The sequence below is a fragment of the Odontesthes bonariensis genome, chromosome 1, assembly GCF_027942865.1.
Source record: "Odontesthes bonariensis isolate fOdoBon6 chromosome 1, fOdoBon6.hap1, whole genome shotgun sequence".
Classification (NCBI taxonomy): domain Eukaryota; kingdom Metazoa; phylum Chordata; class Actinopteri; order Atheriniformes; family Atherinopsidae; genus Odontesthes; species Odontesthes bonariensis.
Genome location: NC_134506.1, coordinates 34,041,176 through 34,065,728, shown reverse-complemented (window position 1 = coordinate 34,065,728; position 24,553 = coordinate 34,041,176). Strand labels below are relative to the sequence as shown.

The window sequence follows — 24,553 nt, the reverse complement described above, 5'->3', positions numbered from 1 at the left end:
TGATCTATGGATAAAATAATCAAGAATATTAATTTGTTATAATTACACAGTTTAAGATATTAATCATACCCCAATTAGGAACTACAACTACGCCGTGCATTTAATCAGGTGGTGCACCCCAGACATCAATGGTGTGAACCCAAGTGTAATGAGATCAAAGTTTCTCAAATTTAATCAGTCAGATTAGTTTTCACAAAGGTCATCAGCTGTGGCATTAACACTGACGGAGATTATGCAAAGCTGAACAGACTAAAGAGTTTCTAATAAGTGGCCAAATGTTGCTTTCAAGACCCAGGAACTGCTGCTTCTTCTATTCAAACTAGGTGCATAAAATTGCTCATAAAAATGTAATTATTATTGTTCCACTTTCCTGGAATAGAATAACATCATCGACATGAAACTAACAATTTCGGGTCAATACAAGGTTTATTTTCTTTGTCAACTGCAATGTCAGGAGTATTCCTTCAAGCTTTTTTGAAGCTAATAAACATTTCATTGGTACTGTACAAGTACATTAGGGATTAACAATGAAACTGGCTTTTCTGGTTCATCTAATGTAGTGAGTCTTTTATGCCTAAATTCAGCACCAGGAACTGTCCCTGGTCCGGCTATATCTCTGCAATAATTTTCTGTTTCTCTGGAAAAAAAACTCCAATAGTACAGTATTTCAATAATCCATGAAGAGATCATGAAAACATCCACCAGTTCCCTTGATTAGAGGCGCCTTGAAGTGCTAATGGGTGGAGTAAGAAGATGCAAAAAAATAATATTACTGAGCCCACCTCCCTGGGGGACAATGAGACCTTTGCTTGCTGCCAACCTGTGGCCTGAGCCAGGTATCCTGTTCTGAGTCATCTTTTTGACATTTATTCTTGGATGCATCTTAAATTCTTGCAGCGACATCTGGACAAATGGAAAATCTAAACTTGGTCTTTGTAAAACTTCATAGATGTTGGCATGTTACGGATTTTGTAAGCCTGCACCAAAGCGCTTGTATGCAATTAGATCATTTCACTGTTGCATGATAATTCTATCTATTCATTCATTTTCGATAACAGTTCCATCCAATTTAAGGTCTTGGGAAAGCAGAAGCCTATCCCAGAGTTAGAGTGCACCCTGGACAGGTTGCCAGTCCATCACAGGGCTGCATGATAATTCCTTGGGGCTATACATCAGTAATAGTGTGGCTTTAACCTGAGGGGCAGTGAGGAGTCAAGAGAGGCCAACACTACTTACATGTACACACATTGGGCCTCATGAAACAACCGTTCGTACGCACAGATTTGTTCTTAAGTCGTGCGTACAAGTAATTCAAGAGAGTTTTCTTTCAGGTACTAACAGAATTTACGAGTGATCCAGACCAGTGGTAGGAGTTTCGTAAAATAGTCCGCTGTTATTCGAATCAAGTTTGCTTGACTGATTGATTGTATATTTAACTCTTTCGGTGCCATTGACGTCTATAAACGTCAATTTGAAAAAAAAAACGCTGACTGCCAAAGACGTCTATAGACGTCAATTGCGTTTTTTAACGGAGCGGGCTGGGGGACAATCTAGCGGAGTTTGTCACTAAATCTTAGGCTTGTAAACACTAAACAGAGAATATACTGGCAAAATTACCCGCAAGGTAGCAGCAGTGCCACTTTGCACAAAAAAAAGAAGCTCGTTTTCTCCGTTTTTTTTGGTCAAACAGCTGTTTTTGGTGAAACCAACCTATGTTCTACTGTCCATTACTAAAGGACTGAAAACGGTAGAAACAAACTTTTTTTTCCTGATAAAAGAAGAGAGTCTACTCTTTCGTTTGGTAATTTTGGTGTGTACATAGTCATAAGACACACTTTTCTGTGGATCTTGGAAAATCAGTCAAAATACTGTAAAACACTTGGCAGTATGGTCTCTCTGAAATGAAAATGGCTGGCAGCCAATGAGTTAATTACTTCGAAGCAAACATAAATAAATATATACATTATACACCATAATGATGATAATGACTTAAATTATGCACTAACTGAAGGTTAATTTGACTCTGTATATAAGAAGGTCAATGGGACGAATAACCAGCGGCTGACTTTCTACTTTTGGATGCCTTAGCCTAGCGCGTCAGGCTCTTGGAAGAGAGCGTGTAGATATCTTTGCTTAGACAGGCGAATGGCTGACATCGTGATTTAGATTGCCATGGACTGTGCTGCTGCAAATATGCAGCTTGCTAGAGCCACAACTCCAGAGAGAAACACGCCGATCAAACCCGATTCCACCCAGCAACATACACATATACGTATCAAAGAACCCGTGCTGTTCTGGAGCGCACTATTGGTGAGCTGAAGGCCAGGTGAGTGTGTCCCGATATAGCGGGGCACGCTGCGTTTTGCACAATATTGCCATGAACGAGGGTCTCCCACTACCTGAACCAGCCCAGGCAGATCAGAAGGTGTGGTGCCAGAAGACCCCCATCATTAAAGCTATGGTAGGTAATCCTAGAGAGCTAGCAAGAGAGCTAGCAATATTCGAAAGTGTCCCCTCCTCTAAGCTCCACCCCCCCCTCCCCATTCCGTCAGTGCTTCATCCAAAGCCGGTAGAACCGCGTGAGCACACGGAGCAGGGAGCCGACAGAGGGGGGCGTAGGCAGAAAGCAGAGGCATCTGATTGGTTTTTTGTAGGCGCTCCAATCCGAGATCAGCGTCCCGCTGATCTTGGATTGGTCAGCTTTTTCTCAGTCCTGCAGCTGCCACAGAGGTCTGATTATTTTCGTCCCTTTTTCTAAATACATCTTGTATAGATTTCTCTCAGGATAGACGGACCATTTCACCCAGTATTACAAAATGTGTTTCTGAACAGGATTACCAACCATGTCTTTAACCGCCCCATCAAAGTGCCATCATGATGAGGCAAACAACTGATTGCACAGCTGATTGGGCGGCCGTGGCTCAGTGGTTAGAGTCGGTCGTCCAATAACTGGAAGGTTTAAGGTTCATTTCCCACTCTCACCACTCAAAAAGATTGGTGGAACTGACTGGCTTTCCACCTCCTTGTCATGGCCGAGGTGCCTTTGAGCGAGGCACCGTACCCCCATTCGCTTTGAATGACTGCCCACCGGTCCAGGTTGGCATCTGTCTCTGAGTGTGTGACCCTGTGCATGTGCATGTGTGTGTCAACAGGTGCCAAACTGGATGGGTTAAAAGTTGAGGACAAATTTCATGTGTATGCATGACTATCAATCTGATCTTAATCTTTAGTTGTAGTCATTGAGCGCATTTTTTTGGGGGGGGGGCTTTTTATGCCTTTATTATATAGTACAGTTAAGAGAGACAGGAAACAGAGAGAGGGGGAATAACACACAGCAAAGGGACGTCCGATGCTGGATTCGAACCGGGGCCAGCTGCAGCGAGGACTATGGCCTCTGTACATGGGGCGGCTGCTGTACCCACTACGCCACAGACCGCCCCATTGAGTGCATTTTTAAAGCCATTTTCATATCAAAACCATTTCTTCTTTATTTCTGTGACATTACGAACTACAGGTGACACGGAATTAACAGCACTCGTAATTGCTTCCCATTTCTTCGCTTTAGCAGGTCCTGTAATTCCACTGTTGACACTGCTAAAAATTTGAGATTTTCCTTTTTGGATCTCTGAAAAAAGAACTTCAATCTCAGAGCCCTAAAAGTTGTTCTTTATGCGCCTTGATGCCATTCTCATGACTCAACACTCAACACTTCCTGGCACAGGAGAGAGGAAGCACAGCTCCTAATATGGTATAATTTTGGGTGTAGAGTATGCAAATTTCCTATCCTCGTGCACATGCGCTTACATACGCACAGGTGGGATTCATCATTTACGCAGGTCGTTTACACACTTTTTCCGAAGTTAAGAGCGTTTGTTGAGTCTGACGTGTACGAGACCTTCGTACGAAAAAAGTGAGAGAAATCTAGAATAAAAATACAAAAGTGTTCTTGCATGAGGCCCATTGTGAGGGCAGGGGAAACAGACACAGATGGTGAGGTGGAAAACTGAAGCCAGGTTGTGGAAAATGAATGAGCTTCTTGTCACAGAGCCACTTCATGACAAACAAACCAGCTGTGTTACTTGTGCTTCAGCTCGTCAGCCATAACTATTCCACAAGCATCTTTAATGCTCAGTAGTAAAAGATAGAAGCGCTGTCTCAGGTTTGTAACCGAATCTGTTGAAATACAGGTTCAGGTCGGGATGCGGCAGGTGCCAAGGTTCAAGAAAGTCTGTCCACAATATCAAGCAAAAGTCTTTTCCGACTCAACCACAACAACAAGACGGGCTGATTGAATCATCATTCACCATCAAACTCGATGGCTTAGATTTAAAGAATGACTTAACAGAGTGTTAGGTTTTCTGCAACTGTGCATAAATCCTCCAGTACGATTATGAATTTCCTATATACATTTTATAAAGCTTAAATGAAGTGAGCGCAACAATCACAGTCACTCTTTCAAATGATATATCAGGCTGGGAGATTCTACTGACTATCGCGATTATTTTGGAAAAGTGCTAAACAATCTGTCTGACTGCTGTAAACATAAAACCACTGTGATAACACTATGTGCCCAGATGTGCCCAGTTTTATAACTGTTTTATAAGCCTTTTTTTTTATGTACACGTACACTTCAAAGTATGGATTATGTACACTGTTTTATAAATGAGGCCCCAAGCCTCCAGTTTTACAGCTTTTTTAAATGCACAGGTTGCCTTGCTTCATATAATAGTCTTTATGATCACTCTATGTGACACTATGGCTGACTATCGCATAGAAGATGTCACCTAAAGATCAACAGCAAACAAAGGGGTTCAACTATTCTGTTTCCCCTCAGTGACACTCCATCATCACCATGGTGATATTATCTTGGACGGTAAGAAACCTGAGAGTGACCCTGGATGACAAAATGACATTTTCAGGAAACACTGTCACTGTAGCCACTTCTTGTCAATTCCTTCTTTACATGATCAGGAATAATCACCATCTCCTCACCAGGGAAGCATCCCAGGTAGTCGTCATCTCTTCGACAACAGCGGCTCCGTCCTAGCTGAGCGAATGTGCGTTACATCCCACTTATACATCTAATCCAAAATGCTGCCATTACCTGGTTTTTAACCCTCAGGTTTTTCCACAACATTCATTTTCTCTGTTCACTAGACAGGCTTCCACTCCCTCAAAACTTTGGTGCTGGCCCACAGGGCAAAAAAGAGAAATGCTTCTGAATACCTACATAATGGGACATTTAGTTGTCCCATCAGTCACAGAAGAATATGGTTACCGGGGGCTCTTCTCTGCTCTGGCTCCACAGACGTAGAATGAAACCCCAAAGGGTGTCAGGACAACACTCCTCATTTACCTGTCGCTATGAGCTCAACTTTTCATATCCCATCAGGATTACTTTTTCTCTGAGCACTCGAACAAAATTACTGAAAAATGCAACGCCATGGAACTATAAGGCATGTCCTTCCCCTTCCTTTAAGTGTAATCTTCAACAACAACAACTGTCCTTTACCCTCTTGTTTCTCCTATTTGTAAATGAGAATGAGAGATGGAATATAAGAAAAGTTGAAAACTTGCACGTGAAAGACAAAAGAGGGACATACTTTAGATGTTTGTTTTTACCCGCATGGGATTTTAATCCAGGTTAGGATTAAATCTGTGCAGAGGAATGTTTCAAACCATTTGTGTGAAATGATGGTGCTTAATTGGAACGTAAAACGAAACCATGACAGAGACACAGCTCGTATCCACCAAAACAACCAATGCCATGAAGGTCGACCTTCATACAACATATAATGGCACACCTCTCCTCTTCTTGTTCTTAACTTGCTGTAAACCATGGCTTTTGTGTATCAGTCTCACCTGTGGAGTTGTCACTCGGAAGGATGTCCCTGTGGTGGGGGTAGCAGGTCGTGGAGAGATGTTGTTCTGGGCCTGAGCTTGAGCTTGAGCTTGAGCCAATGCCTGCTGAGGAACCATTACCAACTGGCCTAACTCCGTACGTACCAACACCATCCCTAAAGAACAACAGGAAGAGTCATCAAATACACCATACCATCACTGTCACGATAGCTTGTTTGTGATATTAAAACCACATTATGACATTCAAACCAGGCTATCTTTTTTTTCCTCTGATGTCGTCCTCGAATGGACGCCTCCTCCTGTTATAAAGGTGTTTCTTCTTGCGGTGGCCATGTCTGCTCCAGGGGGATAGTCGCATTTCTGTCTTTGGAGGATTATTGTGACAAGTTTCCAAGTTGCTCTACCTTTTGCGCCAAAATAAATTCTATACCTTATATTTTTGATGAATAAATGACTAAAAAAGATACCTTTCTTGAGGTGTATCTGTAAGACACTTGTCTTCCTGTTAATCTATTTTTAAAAAAAGAACAATTTCCTTACTTTTCCCCCAATGACTTTAGGTGTATCACTGTACTAATTTAAACCCGGATTTACAAGGATATGTTGGAAAATTAACATTTCAAGAAAAGCTCTACAAATCAGGAACTTGACTGAAGCCTTCATTATGAACTCAAGTCTACATTTATCATAATACCACACTTGTGACTTGTGAAGTCACCCATGTCAGGTCAAGATCAAATATTTTATTCAACAATTGTTTATCGTTTCAGAATTTCCATGGAGTGAAAAAGACACAAGTTCAACAGAAAGTTTAGAAGCCTTTTCTGATCATACTATCAGACTGAACTGTTAATTCTGAGGTCAGATGACTCAGAGCAGCAGTACATATAACCATTCTGACCACTGTCCACTGTTATTACCTGCTCTTTTTTTATACAGTATCTTTCATGGAGGTTACAACTAGTTTCATGTGACATCAGGGCTACAAAAATGATGCTCTATACTGACTGAGCTATAATTTTCTAACCAGAAAATAGGTGAAGGTCTGACACTTGATTTTGGCTACCAGAAAGGACAAAAATCTAAATAAAGCAGGTGTGGTGGCAGAGCCTTTGATCCAGTTCTTGGAATACTAAAATAGTTAAGGTCATTAATTCCCCCAATCTATTAAGGTCCTTCTTTTCAATCTACCCCCAATATTTTTGACAAGATGTTCGGATCTACTTTAAGCACCACAGAGCACTCTTTGCCCATCAGAATTTCTCAAAACATCCAGGGGATCCCAAAGTTTACTTGGAGAACTACACGGAAAGGTAATGCAGACTATCTGCATTACTGAGACTCCAGGTTTTCCATATGTGCATTGTTTTTTTTCTATTGTTGCTGATACTAAATGTATGAATACACTCTGTAGTCAAAATTGTCCACACACGTCTTAACCTATGTGACAGCATGTCCCCTTTAGATTGCTGAGAGCAAAATATCTCATTTGATCACAGACTAAAGTCAAAGACTAGAGCATCAGCAAAGTAAATCGAAAATACATCTGTATTTCATTTGGCAAAATCCTTTCATCAAATGTTATATCAGAGTGCTGTCGTTGATGCTTTGTGTAAATTCAACATGCTGTTCTGCGCAGCCGGCCCATTCAGGCTAAAACTTAAAGCACTGACAGCGTGGCTTCCGTGAATAAAAACATATCACAAACTGTATTTCGTACCTCAAAACAGACAATACAGAGATAAAAGATCAACATGGTAGATGAGAAGCAGATGTATACAATACAAATAAACAAACTCAAGGACCGTAGACAGCATTACTACAGTGCAGGTATTTATAGCACCTCCTCACTGCTCTCCTCGCCCTCTTGCAAACCTTACCCGGTGGGATGGTAAACCCAGGGGGCAGCTGAATGGTCGTCTGCGGTTGAGGTGGTCTGACAATCAGCTGGGGGGCTACGATCCTTTGAGGAGTTGTAAGTCCAGAACGGGGTTGAGACTGTGCAGAGGTGACCACAGCAGGTGTTGGAGAGGGAGCTGTGGGCCTGACCACAGCAATGGTGGCTGTCACTGATGTAGTCTGAACAGTTCCACATGCAGAAGTAGTTGCCATCCCTGTCACACACGGAGCAGTTGTAGTGGAGCTCAGAGGCTGGGTTACTGTAGTGGTCGTTGCAGCTGATGCTGTGGTTGTTGCTGGTGTGACAACAGGGGAAGATGAGGATACAGTGTTTATTACAGAACTGACACTACTACACTGGCTTGACATAACAATTTTGGACTGACAATCGTCGATTTTGGAAGCCCCAGTATCGGTGACCGTTTTGCTGAGATCTCCCTGGGAACCTGCAGAGCTAGCGGGTCCAACACGGGCGCTCTGTTGGACCAGGGCCGAAACACTGGTCCCGTTCCCGTTTTGGGCTATACTGGCTACAATGTGATTGGGGAGTCTCTGCAAAGCAATGGTAGGAGTGCCCCGGTCGAGAGCAATAGCCGACTGACCTACAGGCAGGCTGGCATTTGACAGAGTAAAAGTCGAAGTGTTGATAGAGGATGTGACCGTTTGAGTAGAGTTTAGTGTTGTTGCATTGGAAGCCACAGAGCTGACGTTTTCGGCCACCGCTGTGTTGCTGTTCCTCCTTGTCGTTACAGCTGCGCCGTTAAAACTCTTTATCCGAACCGAAGCGCTCCTCCTTGGGGTCGTTATTCGTTTTCTCGGTGGGCTTGCCTCCGCCGGCGTCTCACCTGAGCCCGGGCTAACCTTAAAACTCCGGCTGGATGCGGTGCTGATGCTGTCTTGCGGAGATGCCAAAGTTGACACACCAGATGCGGTCAGTGTTGTGATGGATGCTCCATGTGATTGCGAACCGCTGCTAGTGGCGTTCACACAGGCAACCGAAGTGGTGGAAGGCTCGCCAAAAGAAGGACTGCAACCTAGTGAAGGAGACGTGACAGTTTTATCCGGGCTAACGTCTTTAGAGTTGATCTCCTGGCGCATATCAGGTTTATTACGCCGTCCTTGTTGTTGTTGTTCTAGTGTTGTGGTGCTCACTGGAGCTGGTAGCGTTTTTCCTAAGTGATGGTTAGCAGGGGCCACAGTGCCAGCGCCTCCGTTTTCGTCTGTTTTCCCCACTGGGTTGCTTTGCCCAGCAAGCTGTGACTCCAATGAGCCCACTAGGTCGCTAACAGCTTTTTCATCCACCTCTGAAAAGAGCATATCTTCCAGGGGGTCGGAGGCGCCCGCCATCTCTGATCACTGATAACTGTCTTTTATTTTTTTTACAATGCGCCTGCGTGTTACTAGGCATTGTGGGAATGAATCTGACGTCATTACATGAGGGGGAGTGGGGGGGGGGGGTCATCTTAGTTTTATCTAGCATGTTTTTACTTCACGGCTAAATGAATGAAGTTTGGTGAAGAACTCTTGTAGTGTTATTATCGTGCAATTGCATACAATGTACATTTAGTTTGTTTAAAGGGTCTTACATTATTTAAGAAATAACAGGAAGTCAGTGTTCCATACATGTATACATATAGCCTATATATTTTTTCCAACATCTGAAATATATTTGGCAATATGGGGGAGGGTGGATGGAACGTAGCAATGCATAATATCGCGATACAATAGAAGACCTGAATTTCAAACCTTTTTTTTACATTTTCCTCATACTGACAACATTTCTTAAATTTCTCCCTTCAAAATAACATTATTCAAGACTGTACGTTTATTATTCGTATTAACAAAACCAAAATGTTTGGTGAAATCATCCCGTTTCATTCATGACCGACCGTTACAGGAGTGGAAAAAAAACTACAGTCTTCCTCCCAGCATCCTTAGCGGCAGAGGAAGGGGAATGAAAACGGCCATGTCGTGGTAGAAATTACAGGCGAATGTGGTCCAGAGTGTAGCTTACTTACTTATGTAGCTTTGAAACAACACCTCTGTAAACTGAACATTTGGCCTCTCGTTTGACAGAGAACGTATTCCGTGGAATTAAGTGTGCTAGTAAAATCAGTGGGCAAACATGAGTGGAGGAGGGACGCCGTACATTGGCAGCAAAATTAGCCTTATCTCTAAGGCCGAAATCCGCTATGAAGGAATTTTGTACACCATTGATACTGAAAATTCGACAGTAGCTCTTGCTAAAGGTAAGTTGAGTTACTAAAAGGTGGATTATACTTCTAATATGGGTTTTGACATTATAAGTATTAGCAACGAAGAGGGGAGATTGTTTTCAGCGCATTTGGTTGTGTTAGCTCGCTTTTAGTTAGCCTCCTTGTAGCTAAATGATGTTGTGGTACGCACTCTGTCCTTTGTTTACGTTGTTATTGAGCTCAGGATAAATTGCAACCGCAAACAGGCATTTAATATTAGGTTCACGCGTTGTTACTACAATATGTAATTTAATGAAGCTGCAATTGCATTATTTTTTTTATTTTTTTTTGGCTATTTTAGTAGTATTCAAGTTTATGTGAGAACCTAAACTGGTTTTAATTATTTTCAAAGATAAACTCAGTTTTAGTCCGACTGATTTGGTTTCTTGCGTGTCAGTTTGTTTTAAAAAGTAATTGCTTGTTTTACAAATTAGCATTGGGTGAAATTTGGGACAGATGTTGGCCCACTATAGACGCTGTGGTCCTGGATGAATGAATACAAATTTAACTTTTAGGCTCTTTCTGACTCGCATATTGTCCTTTTTCTCTGATTGATTGAAAGTCATTGCATTTTGTTGGGTGTTATTACTGTCTGTCCATATCGCAAGGATCTTTTATTGAGGTGTTGATCTAATATATTCTAATTAAAAAATTTCAAGGAGGGGAAAAAGCACTTTTAATTATCTTGTGACTTTTTTTCCAAACAGTTCGCTCTTTTGGTACTGAGGACCGTCCCACTGACAGGCCTATTCCACCTCGGGAGGAGGTATTTGAGTACATCATCTTCCGGGGAAGCGATATAAAAGACCTTACGGTTTGTGAGCCACCCAAAGCCACTAGCTCTCTGCCTCAGGACCCTGCAATAGTTCAAGTAAGTTAATGTTATTTGTATTCTACTGGTTTACAAAGACAAGTGCGTGGCAGTTGGTCATGTTTTCTATTTATGTGCTATAAAAGTCATTGTAAATGCTTGTGAGGTTAGTTTGTGTTAAGGTAGTGTCTTTAAGGATTGCCCCCCCACATTATACTAGCATGCCTTCATTAGGATAGTCATCCTTGAGGTTATTAGCAACACCTGTGTGTTACCAGCAATGACAAGCCAAACAGTCTGCTGTAAAAAGGCCACATTTCTATACAAGCACATGACCTTTTCCAGATATGGTCACTGCTCTAGATTTTTAAAAAGATTTGCAAACAAGATCAAATGTGTAGTCATGTGGGTATCCCAATCATTACGGAATGGTTTCTTTTCTCTGTTAGGAGGAATCTCAGTTGTATGGAAAGAATCCTTTCACCACCTTTTCATGACACACATTTGGACTTGCATTGGCACAGATGTATCCCATTATATTAATTATGGCTCCAGAGCCATGATAGGGGCTCACCTAAACTGAATCCTGACAGAAGTAGTTAGTAACACCTGTGCTTTTATGTATCAATACAAACAAAGAAGTGGTCGGTGTGAACACAAATGTTTAAGGAACAGATTCAGTACATAGTACATTATCACATTAATTGCAGTTACCATAGACATAGGTGTAAAATTAATTTTACACTTGCTCATATGTGTCTTGTGTGTGTGATTTCTGAACTAATAAAGAGCCAGAAAAAAATGTTGAAGTTTTCTGTTGTTTTTCTAGTCATCAATTGGACCCTCCAGTGCTTCTGTAGGGCCATCATTCCAGCCTCCTGGGCCGTATGCACCATTCAACAGGGCCGCTGTTCCACCGTACAGTCAGTTTGGTGTTGCACCCATTGGAGCTCAGCAGTTTGGATCTGCCGGAGCAGGAGGTAAAGAGCTGTCCTTAGTTAATCCATACAATAAATAGACTTGGATGTTGCACAAATGAAAGCCATGAAGATGGCTATTTGTCCCACTCAGCAATATTTGTCATTGTTGACACACATCAGGATATTAAGTTGTTCACTGTATAATTTTCTCATTTTAAGTTATTAAGGCAAGGCATCTTTATTTATATAGCGCATTTCATACCACAGGCAACTCAATGTGCTTTACATAAAGATGATTTAAAATAACACCATAAAGCAGCATAAAAACAAGCAATTTAAAGACACAGTTAAAAGCAATCAAAGAAGAGGGGGAAAAGAAAAATATAAACTCAACCATAAGCACACCGAAAGAGAAATGTTTTTAACCTGGATTTAAAAGAAGACCGTTACAGTAGTCGAGTCTGCTGGAGATGAAAGCATGAATCAGCTTCTCCTGATCTGTTTGGGACATGGAACCCTTAATTCTGGATATGTTCTTAAGTTGATAAAAGGCTGATTTGGTGACTGATTTGATATGATTGTGGAAGGTCAGGTCTGAGTCTATCAGGACACCAAGGTTCTGGACTTGGTCTTTGGTTTCTAGAGCAGTGGTTGCGCTAGACTTTTTCACTGTCCGTCATTTTGACGGACAGGGTCGTAAAAATTCCGTCATTGTCCATTTTTTATCCGTCATTTTATTTTAAATGGTAATATACAGGCTTTTAAATGGTAGGCTAATATACAGGCTATATCCTAATGCTTATAATAACTCGTGTTTTATTGACTTATTTTCATTTAAAAAATAATTCACAGAACAAGTGTGTATTATCTAATATTTTTTTTATTTATGCATTTCTTCAGAGATTGACGTTCGGTCACTTGTGAACTCGTTTTTTTCGCTGCTAAAAACATTGCGGCTGTTGGGCATATGAACATGTTATTTTATAACGTAGTCGAACGAAGAAAATTGTAGTGAAAATACGAACAGTCCACTTAGAACAATTGAAGTGAAATATGAACAGTCCACTTAGAATGGTTGCAGTGGAAATCTGCAATTGACCTGTTGTAGCTCAAACCTTCCTTCTGGCCCGCATTGATTTGAATAGGGAGCTTGCTTGTGTGTAATCGAACGCATCAATTGAGACTGCTGCCGAGGCGATTGTCATTAAATTTTGCGTCCTTGCCTCCGACAGACGACTTCTCATTGAGGTTTTAATTTTATTCTGAAGGCTGCGACGCTGGAGACTGGAATGACCAGCGCCACTTCAGCCAAAGCTCTGAAGTCTGAAAACATGTCTCCCAATGAAACGATAAGAAGCCGGCAAGAGCCTCTGAACGTGATGACAGCTAATCAATCGCTAATAAATTGCTAATTAATATGCACGAGCTCGCCACCACCAGGTCGGGTGTGAGGTTACCGGTAGGCTACTTATGATTCATCATCTGTCAAAGTTACAGACGGGCGGCTATCAGAACACCCTCGCGCAGCTGACTACAATGTATCGGCCCACTGAACACCAAAGCTGCGGCTCAGATTGAAAGTTGGTGACGGCAATGAAACTTATGTAGAGTAAGAAAAAAGTCATAACTTGCCTATGATTTCAATTGTGTGTTTTATTGTTATTTTTTTTATTATTGGTAATGGTCAAATCCGTCAAAATGACGGACGGCCTTCAAATTTTTCCGTCATAGCTCAAAAAAAATCCGTCAATGACGGACAATTGTCGGTTAACGCGAACTCTGTTCTAGAGACAGTGACTTAAGGTGTTTACTGACAGCAAACCTCTTCTCTTTGTTGCCAAACACAATGACCTCAGTTTTTTCTTGATTTAACTGAAGGAAATTTTGGTTCATCCACTTTTTGACTTGCTCTAAGCAGTCGCACGATGACCCTATTGACCCATCCCGTGTGACGTCAGCGCAAAAGTAAGCGCCATTTTGGACACGATCCACTGATGTAGGCATGTGACCCAGCCTGACACAAAGTACTTGTAGGCATCCAAACTTTTAAACGCTTTCAGATCACTACCTGTGTATGGCGATGGATTGTTAATCACATACTGGTACAGATCATGAGGGGTGAAGTCGGGTAATGATGAGACGCCGTGAACTTCTGAACGTCAGTGAACAATCCTGATGGAAGCGGGTAAACGTCATTCTCTACGCCAGCTAATCTCAACTTTTCTAAATACCTCTCCCTCTGCTCACCCTGTAAATGCCCTACGTCGCTGGACAATGAAGGTGTTTTCTGCATTTTATTTTCGTTTTCTCGTATTGCATTCAAACTGCAGTCCACTACATGTCCAAAATGGCCGCCGCTTTTACGAAGGTCACGTGGGTGGGAAGGGTCAATAGGACTGCAGTCATCTGGAGACACTGCGAGATATATCTGTGTGTCATCTGCATAGCTGTGGTAGTTGACTTTAGAGTTCTTCAGAATTTGACCCAGAGGCAGCATGTATAGAGTGAACAGAAGGGGTCCAAGAACTGAACCCTGAGGAACTCCACATGACATAGCCACTCGATCAGATCGATTACTTCCAATAGTCACAAAATAACTCCGCTCCTCCAAGTAGGACCTGAACCATTCTAGGACTGTCCCGCTGAGTCCTGCCCAGGTTTCCAACCTGTTCAGCAGTATACTGTGATCCACAGTGTCAAATGCAGCACTGAGATCCAACAAGACCAGAACTGACACCTTGCCTGAGTCAGTGTTCAACCTTATGTCATTTAACACTTTAATAAGAGCCGATTCTGTACTGTGGTGAGGTTGGAAGCCTGACTGAAATTTGTCAAGGAGTCCACTGGAGTTCAAGAAGTTACTGAGTTGATTAAAAACCACTTTCTCAACAATCTTGGCTATAAAAGGAAGATTTGAGATGGGTCTGTAGTTGGTTAAAATGGAAGCATCCAATGTTCTCTTTCTTAGGCTTGATGGCAGCTGTTTTGTTTTTTTTTTTTGGCTTGATGGCAGCTACTTTTAAGGGTTTAGAAAACGTGCCTGATTGAAGTGAGCAGTTTATTATTTGCTGCAAATCTGTTTGGACAGAGCTTACAATAGTTTTAAAGAAGTCAGATGGCATTGTGTCAAGACAGGATGTCGATAGTTTAAGATGCTGGACTGTTTCTTCTATGGTTTTTTGGTCAACTGTATTGAATTCTGACATAGTTGATTGATTCCTAGGTGGTTTTAAGGATAGCGTCATTTTATTATTTTGCTGATTTATGTTGATATTTAGCCTTATAGATTTGATTTTTTTCATTGAAAGAGGAAGCAAATTCATTGCATTTTTCTGTGGAACAGAGTTCTGAAAGTATCTGTTTTGGGGGGGTAGTCAGCTTATTAACAATAGCAAACAGAGCACGCGTGTTGTTGATGTTCTTATTAATCATTTCAGATAAGTGTTGATGTCTAGCCCGGAGTAACCCGTGGTTAAAATTACAAAGACTTTGTTTGTAGAGGTCATGGTGAATTTGAAGTTTAGTTTTTCGCCATTTACGCTCTGCTTTCCTGCATTCTGTTTTCAAGGCCTTTATCATCATAGTGTTCCTCCATGGTGTTCGCTTTCTGCTCAAGATCATCTTATTTTTAACAGGTGCAACAGTGTCCATGACATTTGAGATTTTCAAGTTAAAGTTATCTAAGAGTTCATCAACTGTTTCTGCATTCGCAGTTGATGACATAGCTATAACTTCCATAAACTTAGCACTGGTATTCTCATTTATGTACCTTTTTCTAACAGACACACGGGTTAACTGACTGTTTGGAGTTAACTGTAAGTCAGAGAACACACAGAAATGATTAGAGAGCGCCACCTTTAGAGATAACCAGATCCAGTGTGGGGCCTCAAGTATGTGTGGGTCCATTTACATGTTGAAGGAGGCCAAAAGTGTCAAGTAGAGAGCAGAGTTATTTGGCATTAGTGTCCATGTGAATGTTAAAATCCTGTTATGATAAAAAAAAAAGTTATAGTCAGTGCAGATAACTGACAGCGGTTCAGCAAACTCATCAAAGAAAGTTCCTGGGTATCTTGGTGGTCTATAAATGATTAGGAAGATAAATTTTGGATCCCCTTTACAGAGATAACAGAGATATTCAAAAGAGCTAAAATCACCAGGTAAAATTTCTTTGCACTGAAAGAATGGCGGCACTTATTGATAAAACTGAAATTTGTTGGTGCGGCCTCATTGAGAATGATATCACAGCTTCATTCAGTCAGCCATGTTTCACTAAGAAATAAAAAGTCTAGATTATAGGTCATGATCATGTCATTTACTACGAGGGATTTGTTGGCTAGTGATCTGATATTGAGCAGGGCTAATCTCGTGGAGACAACAGGTGATACTGGTGCGTTTCGGGGTTGACACACTATATTCAATAGATTGGTAGATTTAATTGAACCTTTTTTATTTCTCACCAGTTTGACCAGTTTTCTGTTACCTGTCATCACAGGGATTGAAAAGGCTGTCTGAACTCCATAGGGCCCTATTAGACACGCATACTCCCAATTTTAGACGTGTGAATTTAATAGATTGAGTGAAAGCCGTCTGTAGAATTTGTAAATAAAGGGATGTGTTTTACACTCCCTGCCCTGAGCTGTATAAGCTCTCTGTAATAATGGCATAAACAAGTAAACACCTCTCAAAAAGGCTTTATGGGCAGTCAGATTTTGAGCAATGTTTGAATCCTGCTCATATGAATTACACACAGCTGTATGCCACCTTTTCAGTTTCTCTATGCACACCTGCATCCCTTTACATTTGGCACCAGGACTGATGAATACAGTTACACATGTTTCTGATGAACAGGTTTATTAATCAGTTCTGGTGAGGAGATGGTATTTAACAGCATTTTCTTTTTGTTGTTGTTGTTTTTTTTTTTTTTCCTCTTCTCTTTTCCAACAAATATATGGATGTCATCTCTGTTTTTGTCACGAAATTATTTGTTGGTTGATCGTTACCAGTAGTACAAGAAAGAAAAATCTACAATCTAAAGGTGTTTGCTATATTGATATCATGTCCGTCATTAACCCTTTCCTTCCTTCCTATAATTTGCTTGAAGACCTACAACTCAGACAATATTTGTACAAAAGTGAGAGCTTCTAACCTTCTTTGCACATTTTTTCCAGGACGCACTTCTCCTCCACTGGAGTCTTTGACAAAAACTTCCACAAGGGAGCAGGTGGTGAAGGCCCCGCCATCAGCTGCCCCGGGTCTCCCTGCATCAGTAGGACAGAGGGGTCAGACAGCAGTGACGGCTCCCAAACCCACCAGCACCTCCACTGCCAGCCAGAAACCCCCCGACCTCTTGGAGCAGAAGAAAGGTAACAGTACCACAGAGGCTTATAATAAACTTTTATCTATGACTTGCTGAGGACCGAAGTATTAGGAAGATGGGAGAATCTGAGAGAAGAATGACCATCAGTGAAGCAGTCTACCATTCAGATCTTTATGATGGTGGCGAGATGGAAGGCATTCCTCACAAAAGGGTACTAAACAGTTGGTTCAATTTGTCAAAGGGCACATGAATGACTGAAAGAGGGAGGCAAAATCCTCAGGCCTTCCCAGCTTTGGGTTTGTTGGGAGTCAATAAAATATCATCCCTAAAGTCATTTGCAAGAAAATTTGAAGCAAACCTTTAAAAAAAAAAATGCCATAGAGCAAATACGCATCAGGGTTATATCCACTTCCTGCCTTAAAGCTGCAGTCTGCAACTCTTTTTCAAGCATAATGCCTGGAACTGTCCGGGGATCCTGAAAGTAGTACATTAAATACCCCAATACAAAAAAAAATGAGTTCTCTAGGTCCCCTATATGTCCCGCTACGTCCCTCCAAAGCCAGCAGGTTTGTTTACAAAATTGCAGACCGGACCGGTAAAAGGTAACCAATCAGGTTACGAGCTGGGCTCTGCTGCCTGTCAATCACCGATTGTGCACGCGCGATACAAGGTAGGCTCGTCCCCACGCTTATTTATCTAGACTATTGAACTTCATTACGGGCTAGTCTACTTACTGTGTCTTCCATGATCGCAAATGACAGGTGAGTTGATGAATGAGGAGTCGTGTAGGCGCATCTGGCGTGCACGTAGACGTGCACGAGTTCTCATGTGTTTTGAAGGGGCGGGACAGGAAGTTGAATAACTTTTTATTTTTCGGTTAAAAAATAAGCATTTCTTGCATTTTGCGACTACGGAGGTCACCGTTTTCAACTTCAAGCGTTCTGATAGATCATGGAAACTCTTAAAATGCCAAAAATTAGAACTTTACGTATTACAACAACAAATCTTGCAGACTACAGCTTTAAAATATGTTACAACTTGGTATGTTGTAACTGTTCATTTATGTTTGTTCACTGCAAGCTGAAAAGATTGATTCTTGTGATCAGTCATTTGTTTTGTTACATGTTGGAGAGTTGGGGATAAGGAACGATAGTTCAAGCCTAAGTGAAAACCATATTCCAGGGTGCTTAGGCCTGGATCTGAACCAAGCAGAGGATGTTTAAACATGGCTGTGCACTGATTCTGTGCACCCACCCTCATTTAGCATCCAAAGAAAAGATGTACCATGCTTCAAGGTTCAATCACAAGAAGACTGGCTGTCATTGTTGTAACAGCTGCTATAACTAAGTGTGAAAAGAAGGATCAGAATACTTATGTAGATAGAAATACTTCATATGCTAGTTTATTTATTTTAAAAGAATGACTCTGTTTTTACTCTGTGAAGTGTTATGTCTGATAACCATCCAGATGTCTTTTGCTGTTCAGCTCCTGAGGTTCAGAAAGCATCACATCCAGATCATGAACATGGTGCCGTTGAAAATCGGGATCCCAATAAGCGCCAACTGGGTAAGTGATTAGCATCTTTAGTTCACCATTTGAATGTCATTATACAAAAGCAAGCTCACTACTGTCTTTTTATATGACTGCACAGTACGTTTTTTGGGACTTAACTAGATTTCACATTGCTCTTATTTCTCAGCCGGTATTCAGTCCAGCCGTCGTGGCCGTGGAAGAGGAAACCGCAGTAGAGGCAAAGTCAATGTGCGCAGAGATGGCACCATGAAGTTTGACGAGGACTTTGACTTTGAGACTGCAAACGCCCAGTTTCACAAAGATGAGATTGACAAGGAGCTCCAGAACAAGCTTAAACTGAAAGGTACCTCTTACAATCAACCTGTCAGTTGATTGTAGTTTGTTAGAGTTTGTTAAAGATGACTGTGTGAATGTGTCAGTTATCTGAAATAACAGGCATCACTGCCATATTATCAGGGCATAAGTCAACTTGAGGAGTTGCAGGTGTATTCTTGTGGAATGTAAGAGTCCTGGTCATGTTTTTGCAGATGCGAGCCTGAAGGCATTGAGCAATTGAGGAATGATTTTATTTTATTATTTATTTTTTTTTTTTTAAACAATTCCAACAAGGCAGCTGGATGACTTAGCCTGGGAATTCCCATGCTGCTTTGCGCTCGATTTCATTCTCACTGCAAAGTCAGCCTGGAAACCACCGCCCTTATTTTTGCCAGAGTTTGGGAACCAATCACAGAACGGGGGGGGGGGGCAGCAAGACGATGAGGACGTCTATGCGCTACACCGAAGCTTGTAGAGTGTTAATCCAACATGACAGCGGACACAACGTTACCGTTCAATGCAGCCTTAGAAAGTGTTTCGGAGTAGATTCACCCTAGGGTCATTTGAACCGTGACATCCAGCCAAGTAGCCCACCCGAAGTTTTTCCGATATTGGCTGAACATCAGCTGAGTTACTGAGTTATCCCGAATAGCTTAGCACAAGCGCTAACGGACCCTGGCAGTATCTCCAAAATTACCACACTAAAATCACATGCCATGACACCAAACTTCTACAGTAGTACAAATATGGTCTGTACTCACAAAACGATGCATTTGGAAGTTTGTACATAGTCCAGGAGTTTATTATTATCAACACAAACCTGATTGCTTTTCTGCTGCTAAAGCGGCATCGACGTCACTTCTGGGAGCTTGGAGCTTCAAAGTAAGATGAGGGTTGATCTACTACTGTAGACAACAAAGCAAGGCTGCTCAATTTCTTCAAATTCACAACTCTACAACATAAAAAATCATGTAGAATATAGCATATAGGCCTATTTTGTTGTCAATTTAAGTAGCTTAGAGCGCAAGTTTACTTTTATTTTCCATTTTTTTCTTCTTCCTCGTCGAATTTCTGTCGTCATCTGGTATAAGTGATACAATTGGCTATGAATCGCGCGCAAAGCAGCATGGGAAATACCTGACGTCATTTGATAGACATTCGTAGCGCCCAATAAACGGCTCTAGGCATTCGTAAACCACGCCTCAAATACGAGAAAATGCACACCTAGTTCCCAGACCACCATCTCATCGAGATTGTGGACGCGTCAGCCAGGCTATGGATGACTTGCAAATGGTTATAAATTCATTATCTATGACATCCAGAGAAAAAGAACCATTTTTAATAGCAGTGAATCCAATCATTTCTTTTAGCTTTTTGTAATCGGGAGGTCTAAGAAAATGAACATACAGGCAGATTACAAAGCAATTTAACAGACCGATGATGAAGCAAAACATTTTGAACAAAATAATGCTTTTACTTCGCAATATTCTAATGTTACAAAATCTGTTTTCTTCAAGCGTATGCTGAGGTTATAAGCAGGTCTCAAGAAAGAATTCAGATGGCCTTTAATCTGTGAGAGAGAAGTGACAGCCACTACACACACTGTCATTCAGCGTTGTTAACACGTTGTTCTCTTATCTCAAACATAACCTGTTTAAGAGCAGGAAAGCTTTGCTTTATTAGTTACCATGGCGATGCACCCCAGCAAGTGTTGAACCACCTTTAGTGTCACTGGCTGCGTGTACATGCGCCACATTATTCTGCCTATTAACTTCATTCTAAATAAGACAGTCGCGCAGTTGTGGTTTTTGCATTAAATTTCATTCCTGATTTCCATTAGTAATGTTGTTTTATGTTACAGAACATAGTCCCATTAATAACTCCTAGCGAGATCACATTCCCCTGTGCCCCTCCAAAACTTTAGCACTTATCCTGCTCCGTAGTACGGATCCCTGTCATAAAGGGAAATGAGCAAAACACAACTGGCGGTCAGCTCTATTGTCCCGACAGTGTAAAACATTGTACGGATACTTTAGGTGATTCAACAGGTTGTTGCTCTGTTTAATGCTGTAAAATGTCTTCCGATCCAACCAGATGACAAACCTGAAAAGGCTCTTAACGGAGAGGAAACTGCTGAGTCGGAACATCCGGCCACTGAGGGGACCACTGAGGAGGAGGAGGCTGTGATCAACACATGTTACTACGACAAGACCAAGTCCTTCTTTGATAACCTGTCCTGTGATGGTTTGAGGTAACGCGACGCGTCCACAGCTGATATTGTTTAGCAGTATTTCTCCCCCATTCTTTTCTTTACCTGTGGGTGGGGTTGGAGCGGCATGCACCTTTTTATAGTTGCTCCATCCGGGAAGAGTCTAGTTTGAAGGCTCATCACATCAGAGGATGAATTTAAGGAATTAAAAACACTCCCAACTCCTCAAAGTTGCCTTCATTTTTTTTTTTTCAAAGTGAATTGTACTTAATAATTATACTGAAAGCTTTTTTTTCCTTTTTTTTTATCTCTTTAAGTAAAACTGGTGATGGCGGATATCCGAGGTAAGTCACCTTTTTCTCATGTTTTGTTTGCCGAGGCGCCACACATGACACTGACTTAGAAATTTGGTAACACGGTGATATTCCAGTTAATTTGGTTTAGTTCTTAAATGTACCTTTGAGTTCCATCTCGTCTCTGCTGAAAGATTACAATTGAAACGCATTTCACAGGGTGGCCGCGGGTCCTTAAAAAGTCTTAAATCAATTTTCCTGAAAATAAGACCTTAAAAAGTATTAAATTGTCTTGAATTCAGATTGCATGGGTCTTAAATATTTGTGTATTTTTCTTTTTGCTCTAAAGGAACAGTATTTTTTATTTTATTTATATATATATATATATATATATATATATATATATATATATATATATACTTGATTTTATAAGCATTTGTTTATGGAACTTAAATGTTCTGAAAATATTGTAATACATTTAATTTAGGACAGTGATGACATTTTTGTGATCTTTTCGCATGACACACATTTAGTCGATGTTCTTAAACTCAACCGTCATTTGACCATACTGTCAGTGTGTTTACTTGGAAATACTTGGTATTTCCATCGTACGTTTGGTCTTAAATTTCATTTAGAAGTGGTATTAAAAGGTCTTAAAAAGTCTTAAATTTAACTTGTTTATACCTGTATGCACCCTGTTTCAACAACCTTTTTTTTTTTTCCTCCACGTTACCCTGTGGGGCCTCCCCGTTATGTCTTTCTGTCGCTGCTGATGGAGCTGGTAACCAGCTGGATACTGATTGGTGTTTTTTGAATGCGTGTGTAAGGGATCGCAGACCAACTTGGGCAGAGGAGAGACGAATGAATGCAGAGACATTCGGCATCCCGCTCAGGCACAATCGTGGACGAGGAGGTTACCGTGGCCGAGGCTACATGGGGCCCCGCGGAGGTCGAGGGCGCCCATCCAGCAGAGGTTCCTTCGGCCCACCTCGGGGTGCCCCACCTGGTTTCAGGGGCGGGTTCAGAGGTGGCAGAGGAGACCGAGATTTCTCTGATTTTGAATACAGGGTAAATCTGATCAAGTTCACAGACAAATCACAGAGCATGTTGATGTGCGTGTAAAAGAGTACGGGTGGCTGTTCGTAACCCACTTTTAACTTTTTCTCTTGTTTCAGCAGAAGGATAACAAGGTGGCTGCATAGTCTGCAGTGATGGATCCACAAAGAGTCGTTACCACTCATGATGAATTCTTTCCGCTTCAGCAATTTTTCTTTGGTCTCAACACTTGACAGAAAGAATGAAGACATCCTGTCAGTCACCAGCAGCTCGGGGGATAGTATGAGTTCGGGGGGGCGACGATCCCGCTCCCTCACTCCACTTTGAGACTTTGTTGTTTTCTTCCCTAGAAGTTTTTTTGTTTGTTTGTTTGTTTGTTAAAGGGTTACAAGATGGACAAGATCACATGTAAATACAATGCTCTTGAGTATTTCTGTAGTTTTGCATCACCAGATTCATTTCTTACTAAAGTTGTCTTTGATATTGAGTCGTCTGCCCTTGGATACTGTGAGTGGATCACAGTCAATGTGATCAAAAGCTTCATTCTGTTTCCTTCATTTTTTTGACATATTCTTGGCACCAGAATTGACAGCATTGCCTGTTGCACCATATTTTACTCTGCTGTTTGGTTGCCATTTGTTCAGTATGTTTATTCAGTTGGTGTTAAAAGGTTGTTGCTTTAACACCCATTAATTTTCAATGAAGTAGTGAGATCCAACTTGGATCTCACTACTTCATTGGCTTGGACCATCCAAGCCAGCTGAAAGTGTCTAAAATCTGAACCTAATTTTGTAAAGAATGAATGAATGTACATCTAGCTCGTTTTATCCCCACTGCCCAAAACAATCTGAATTCTACTTAGACGTGTAGTATTCTACATTTAGAATTGCTGGGTCACATGTCGGACCGCAAACTTTCTTCATCAAATGAGTTGTTTCTTTAGTTTTTTGACTGGACTTCTGCTTGCCTGATAATTCTAATGCAGGCAACTAATAAAGCTAGTTCCTTTGGATGATATGTAGGTAACTGCCTCAGCTTTACAAGTATCTGTTGAGTCCAGGTTTTATTTGGGACCGAATGCATTTACACAGCTGTCCAATTTCTGGATTTCTTCTTTCTTTTTTTTTTTTTTACATCCATCATTTGTATTTTCTTTACAATTTCAAGGGAAACAAGTTACATTTGACAAAAAAAAAAAAACTCCGCTATTTTGCCAAAAAGAATGTGTTTGGTCGAGATAACATACATGTTAGTCATTTCAGTACCTCCTAAATCTACCTTTGTGTCCAAAACACACTGAGCCGTCTCTGAAAACGCTTTTTTTTCCTCTCTTGGCTTCCTTTTGAATTGTCTTGTGTCGTTGGCGTATTTTTTATTTTTTTCTTCCCCTCTGCGTTGTCTGCAGGCAACATTTGCCTCTGCAGAAGCAAGCACTTGCAGTGTTGCAAGAGTCGTTTACTTAAAATGGGAAATATTGTAAATGATGTCTCAAAGCATGTTCATACAAATAGCATTTCGGATAACTTGTAGCTCTCTGGCTCCTCTTGTTGCATTGTTGTCAGTGTGATTGTTCTCAGGAGTGAATTTATTTTTTTACTTGATTGTGAACAAAGGGACAGGAACTGGATGTGGTGCCAGTATTTTCAAGGGGGTGCATCTTCATTTAGGCTCCAATGCATTGGTACTTGAGGGAGTGCCTTGAGAGTGGTAATGTTTTTTTTTTTTTCTTCTTTATTTAATCACAGCTCTCCCTTTAACTTAAACATTACCTTTTTGATGGAAGTATTTGTAGCACTACAAGGTGAAAGTTGATCCTTTTCTGTAACTTTGGTATTAAAAGGGCAATAGAACATGACTCGATGGATTATCACACATACAGCTGATCATTGCATGATAGCCCAAGAAACCATCACTTTATATTGGCTTTCGCAATAACCAGCAAGATTGAATATGAAACATTACCGAAATGTTAAAAAAACTGACTTTTTTTTCATATATTTGCTATTTCTCCCAGTCACTGGAATTGTTTTGAGAATATCAGTAAATTGAGTTTTTACAAAAATAAAGAATTGTACAATTTACA

The 24,553-nt window shown here is 41.1% G+C and overlaps 2 protein-coding genes across 8 annotated transcripts in view; one reads left to right on the top strand and one right to left on the bottom strand.

The window, feature by feature from the left end:
- Window positions 1-9,141, bottom strand: part of LOC142379814 (transcription initiation factor TFIID subunit 4) — an 88,422-nt gene extending 79,281 nt beyond the window's left edge. For 4 of the 6 annotated variants that reach the window (XM_075465109.1, XM_075465118.1, XM_075465127.1 and 1 more), the window contains exons 1-2: window positions 7,743-9,141; window positions 5,863-6,017 (exon numbers count right to left, since the gene is read on the bottom strand). In XM_075465109.1, the coding sequence (XP_075321224.1) occupies window positions 5,863-6,017; window positions 7,743-9,108 (1,521 nt within the window). In that variant the 5' untranslated portion in view covers window positions 9,109-9,141. The remainder of the gene's footprint in view (window positions 1-5,862; window positions 6,018-7,742) is intronic. The other 2 variants (XM_075465136.1, XM_075465145.1) reach the window with 2 other exon arrangements.
- Window positions 9,142-9,679: 538 nt separating this feature from the next.
- On the top strand, window positions 9,680-24,551 carry lsm14ab (LSM14A mRNA processing body assembly factor b). Of its 2 annotated transcripts, none has more exons than XM_075465097.1 (10): window positions 9,680-10,010; window positions 10,724-10,887; window positions 11,657-11,807; window positions 16,916-17,110; window positions 18,550-18,630; window positions 18,764-18,940; window positions 21,007-21,163; window positions 21,439-21,465; window positions 22,242-22,482; window positions 22,593-24,551. In XM_075465097.1, the coding sequence occupies exons 1-10, from the start codon at window positions 9,887-9,889 to the stop codon at window positions 22,614-22,616; spliced, it is 1,341 nt and encodes a 446-aa protein (XP_075321212.1). In that variant the 5' UTR covers window positions 9,680-9,886; the 3' UTR covers window positions 22,617-24,551. The 2 variants fall into 2 exon arrangements, with proteins under 2 accessions (XP_075321212.1, XP_075321202.1); XM_075465087.1 differs by having other exon boundaries at window positions 22,590-24,551.
- Window positions 24,552-24,553: the final 2 nt, after the last annotated feature.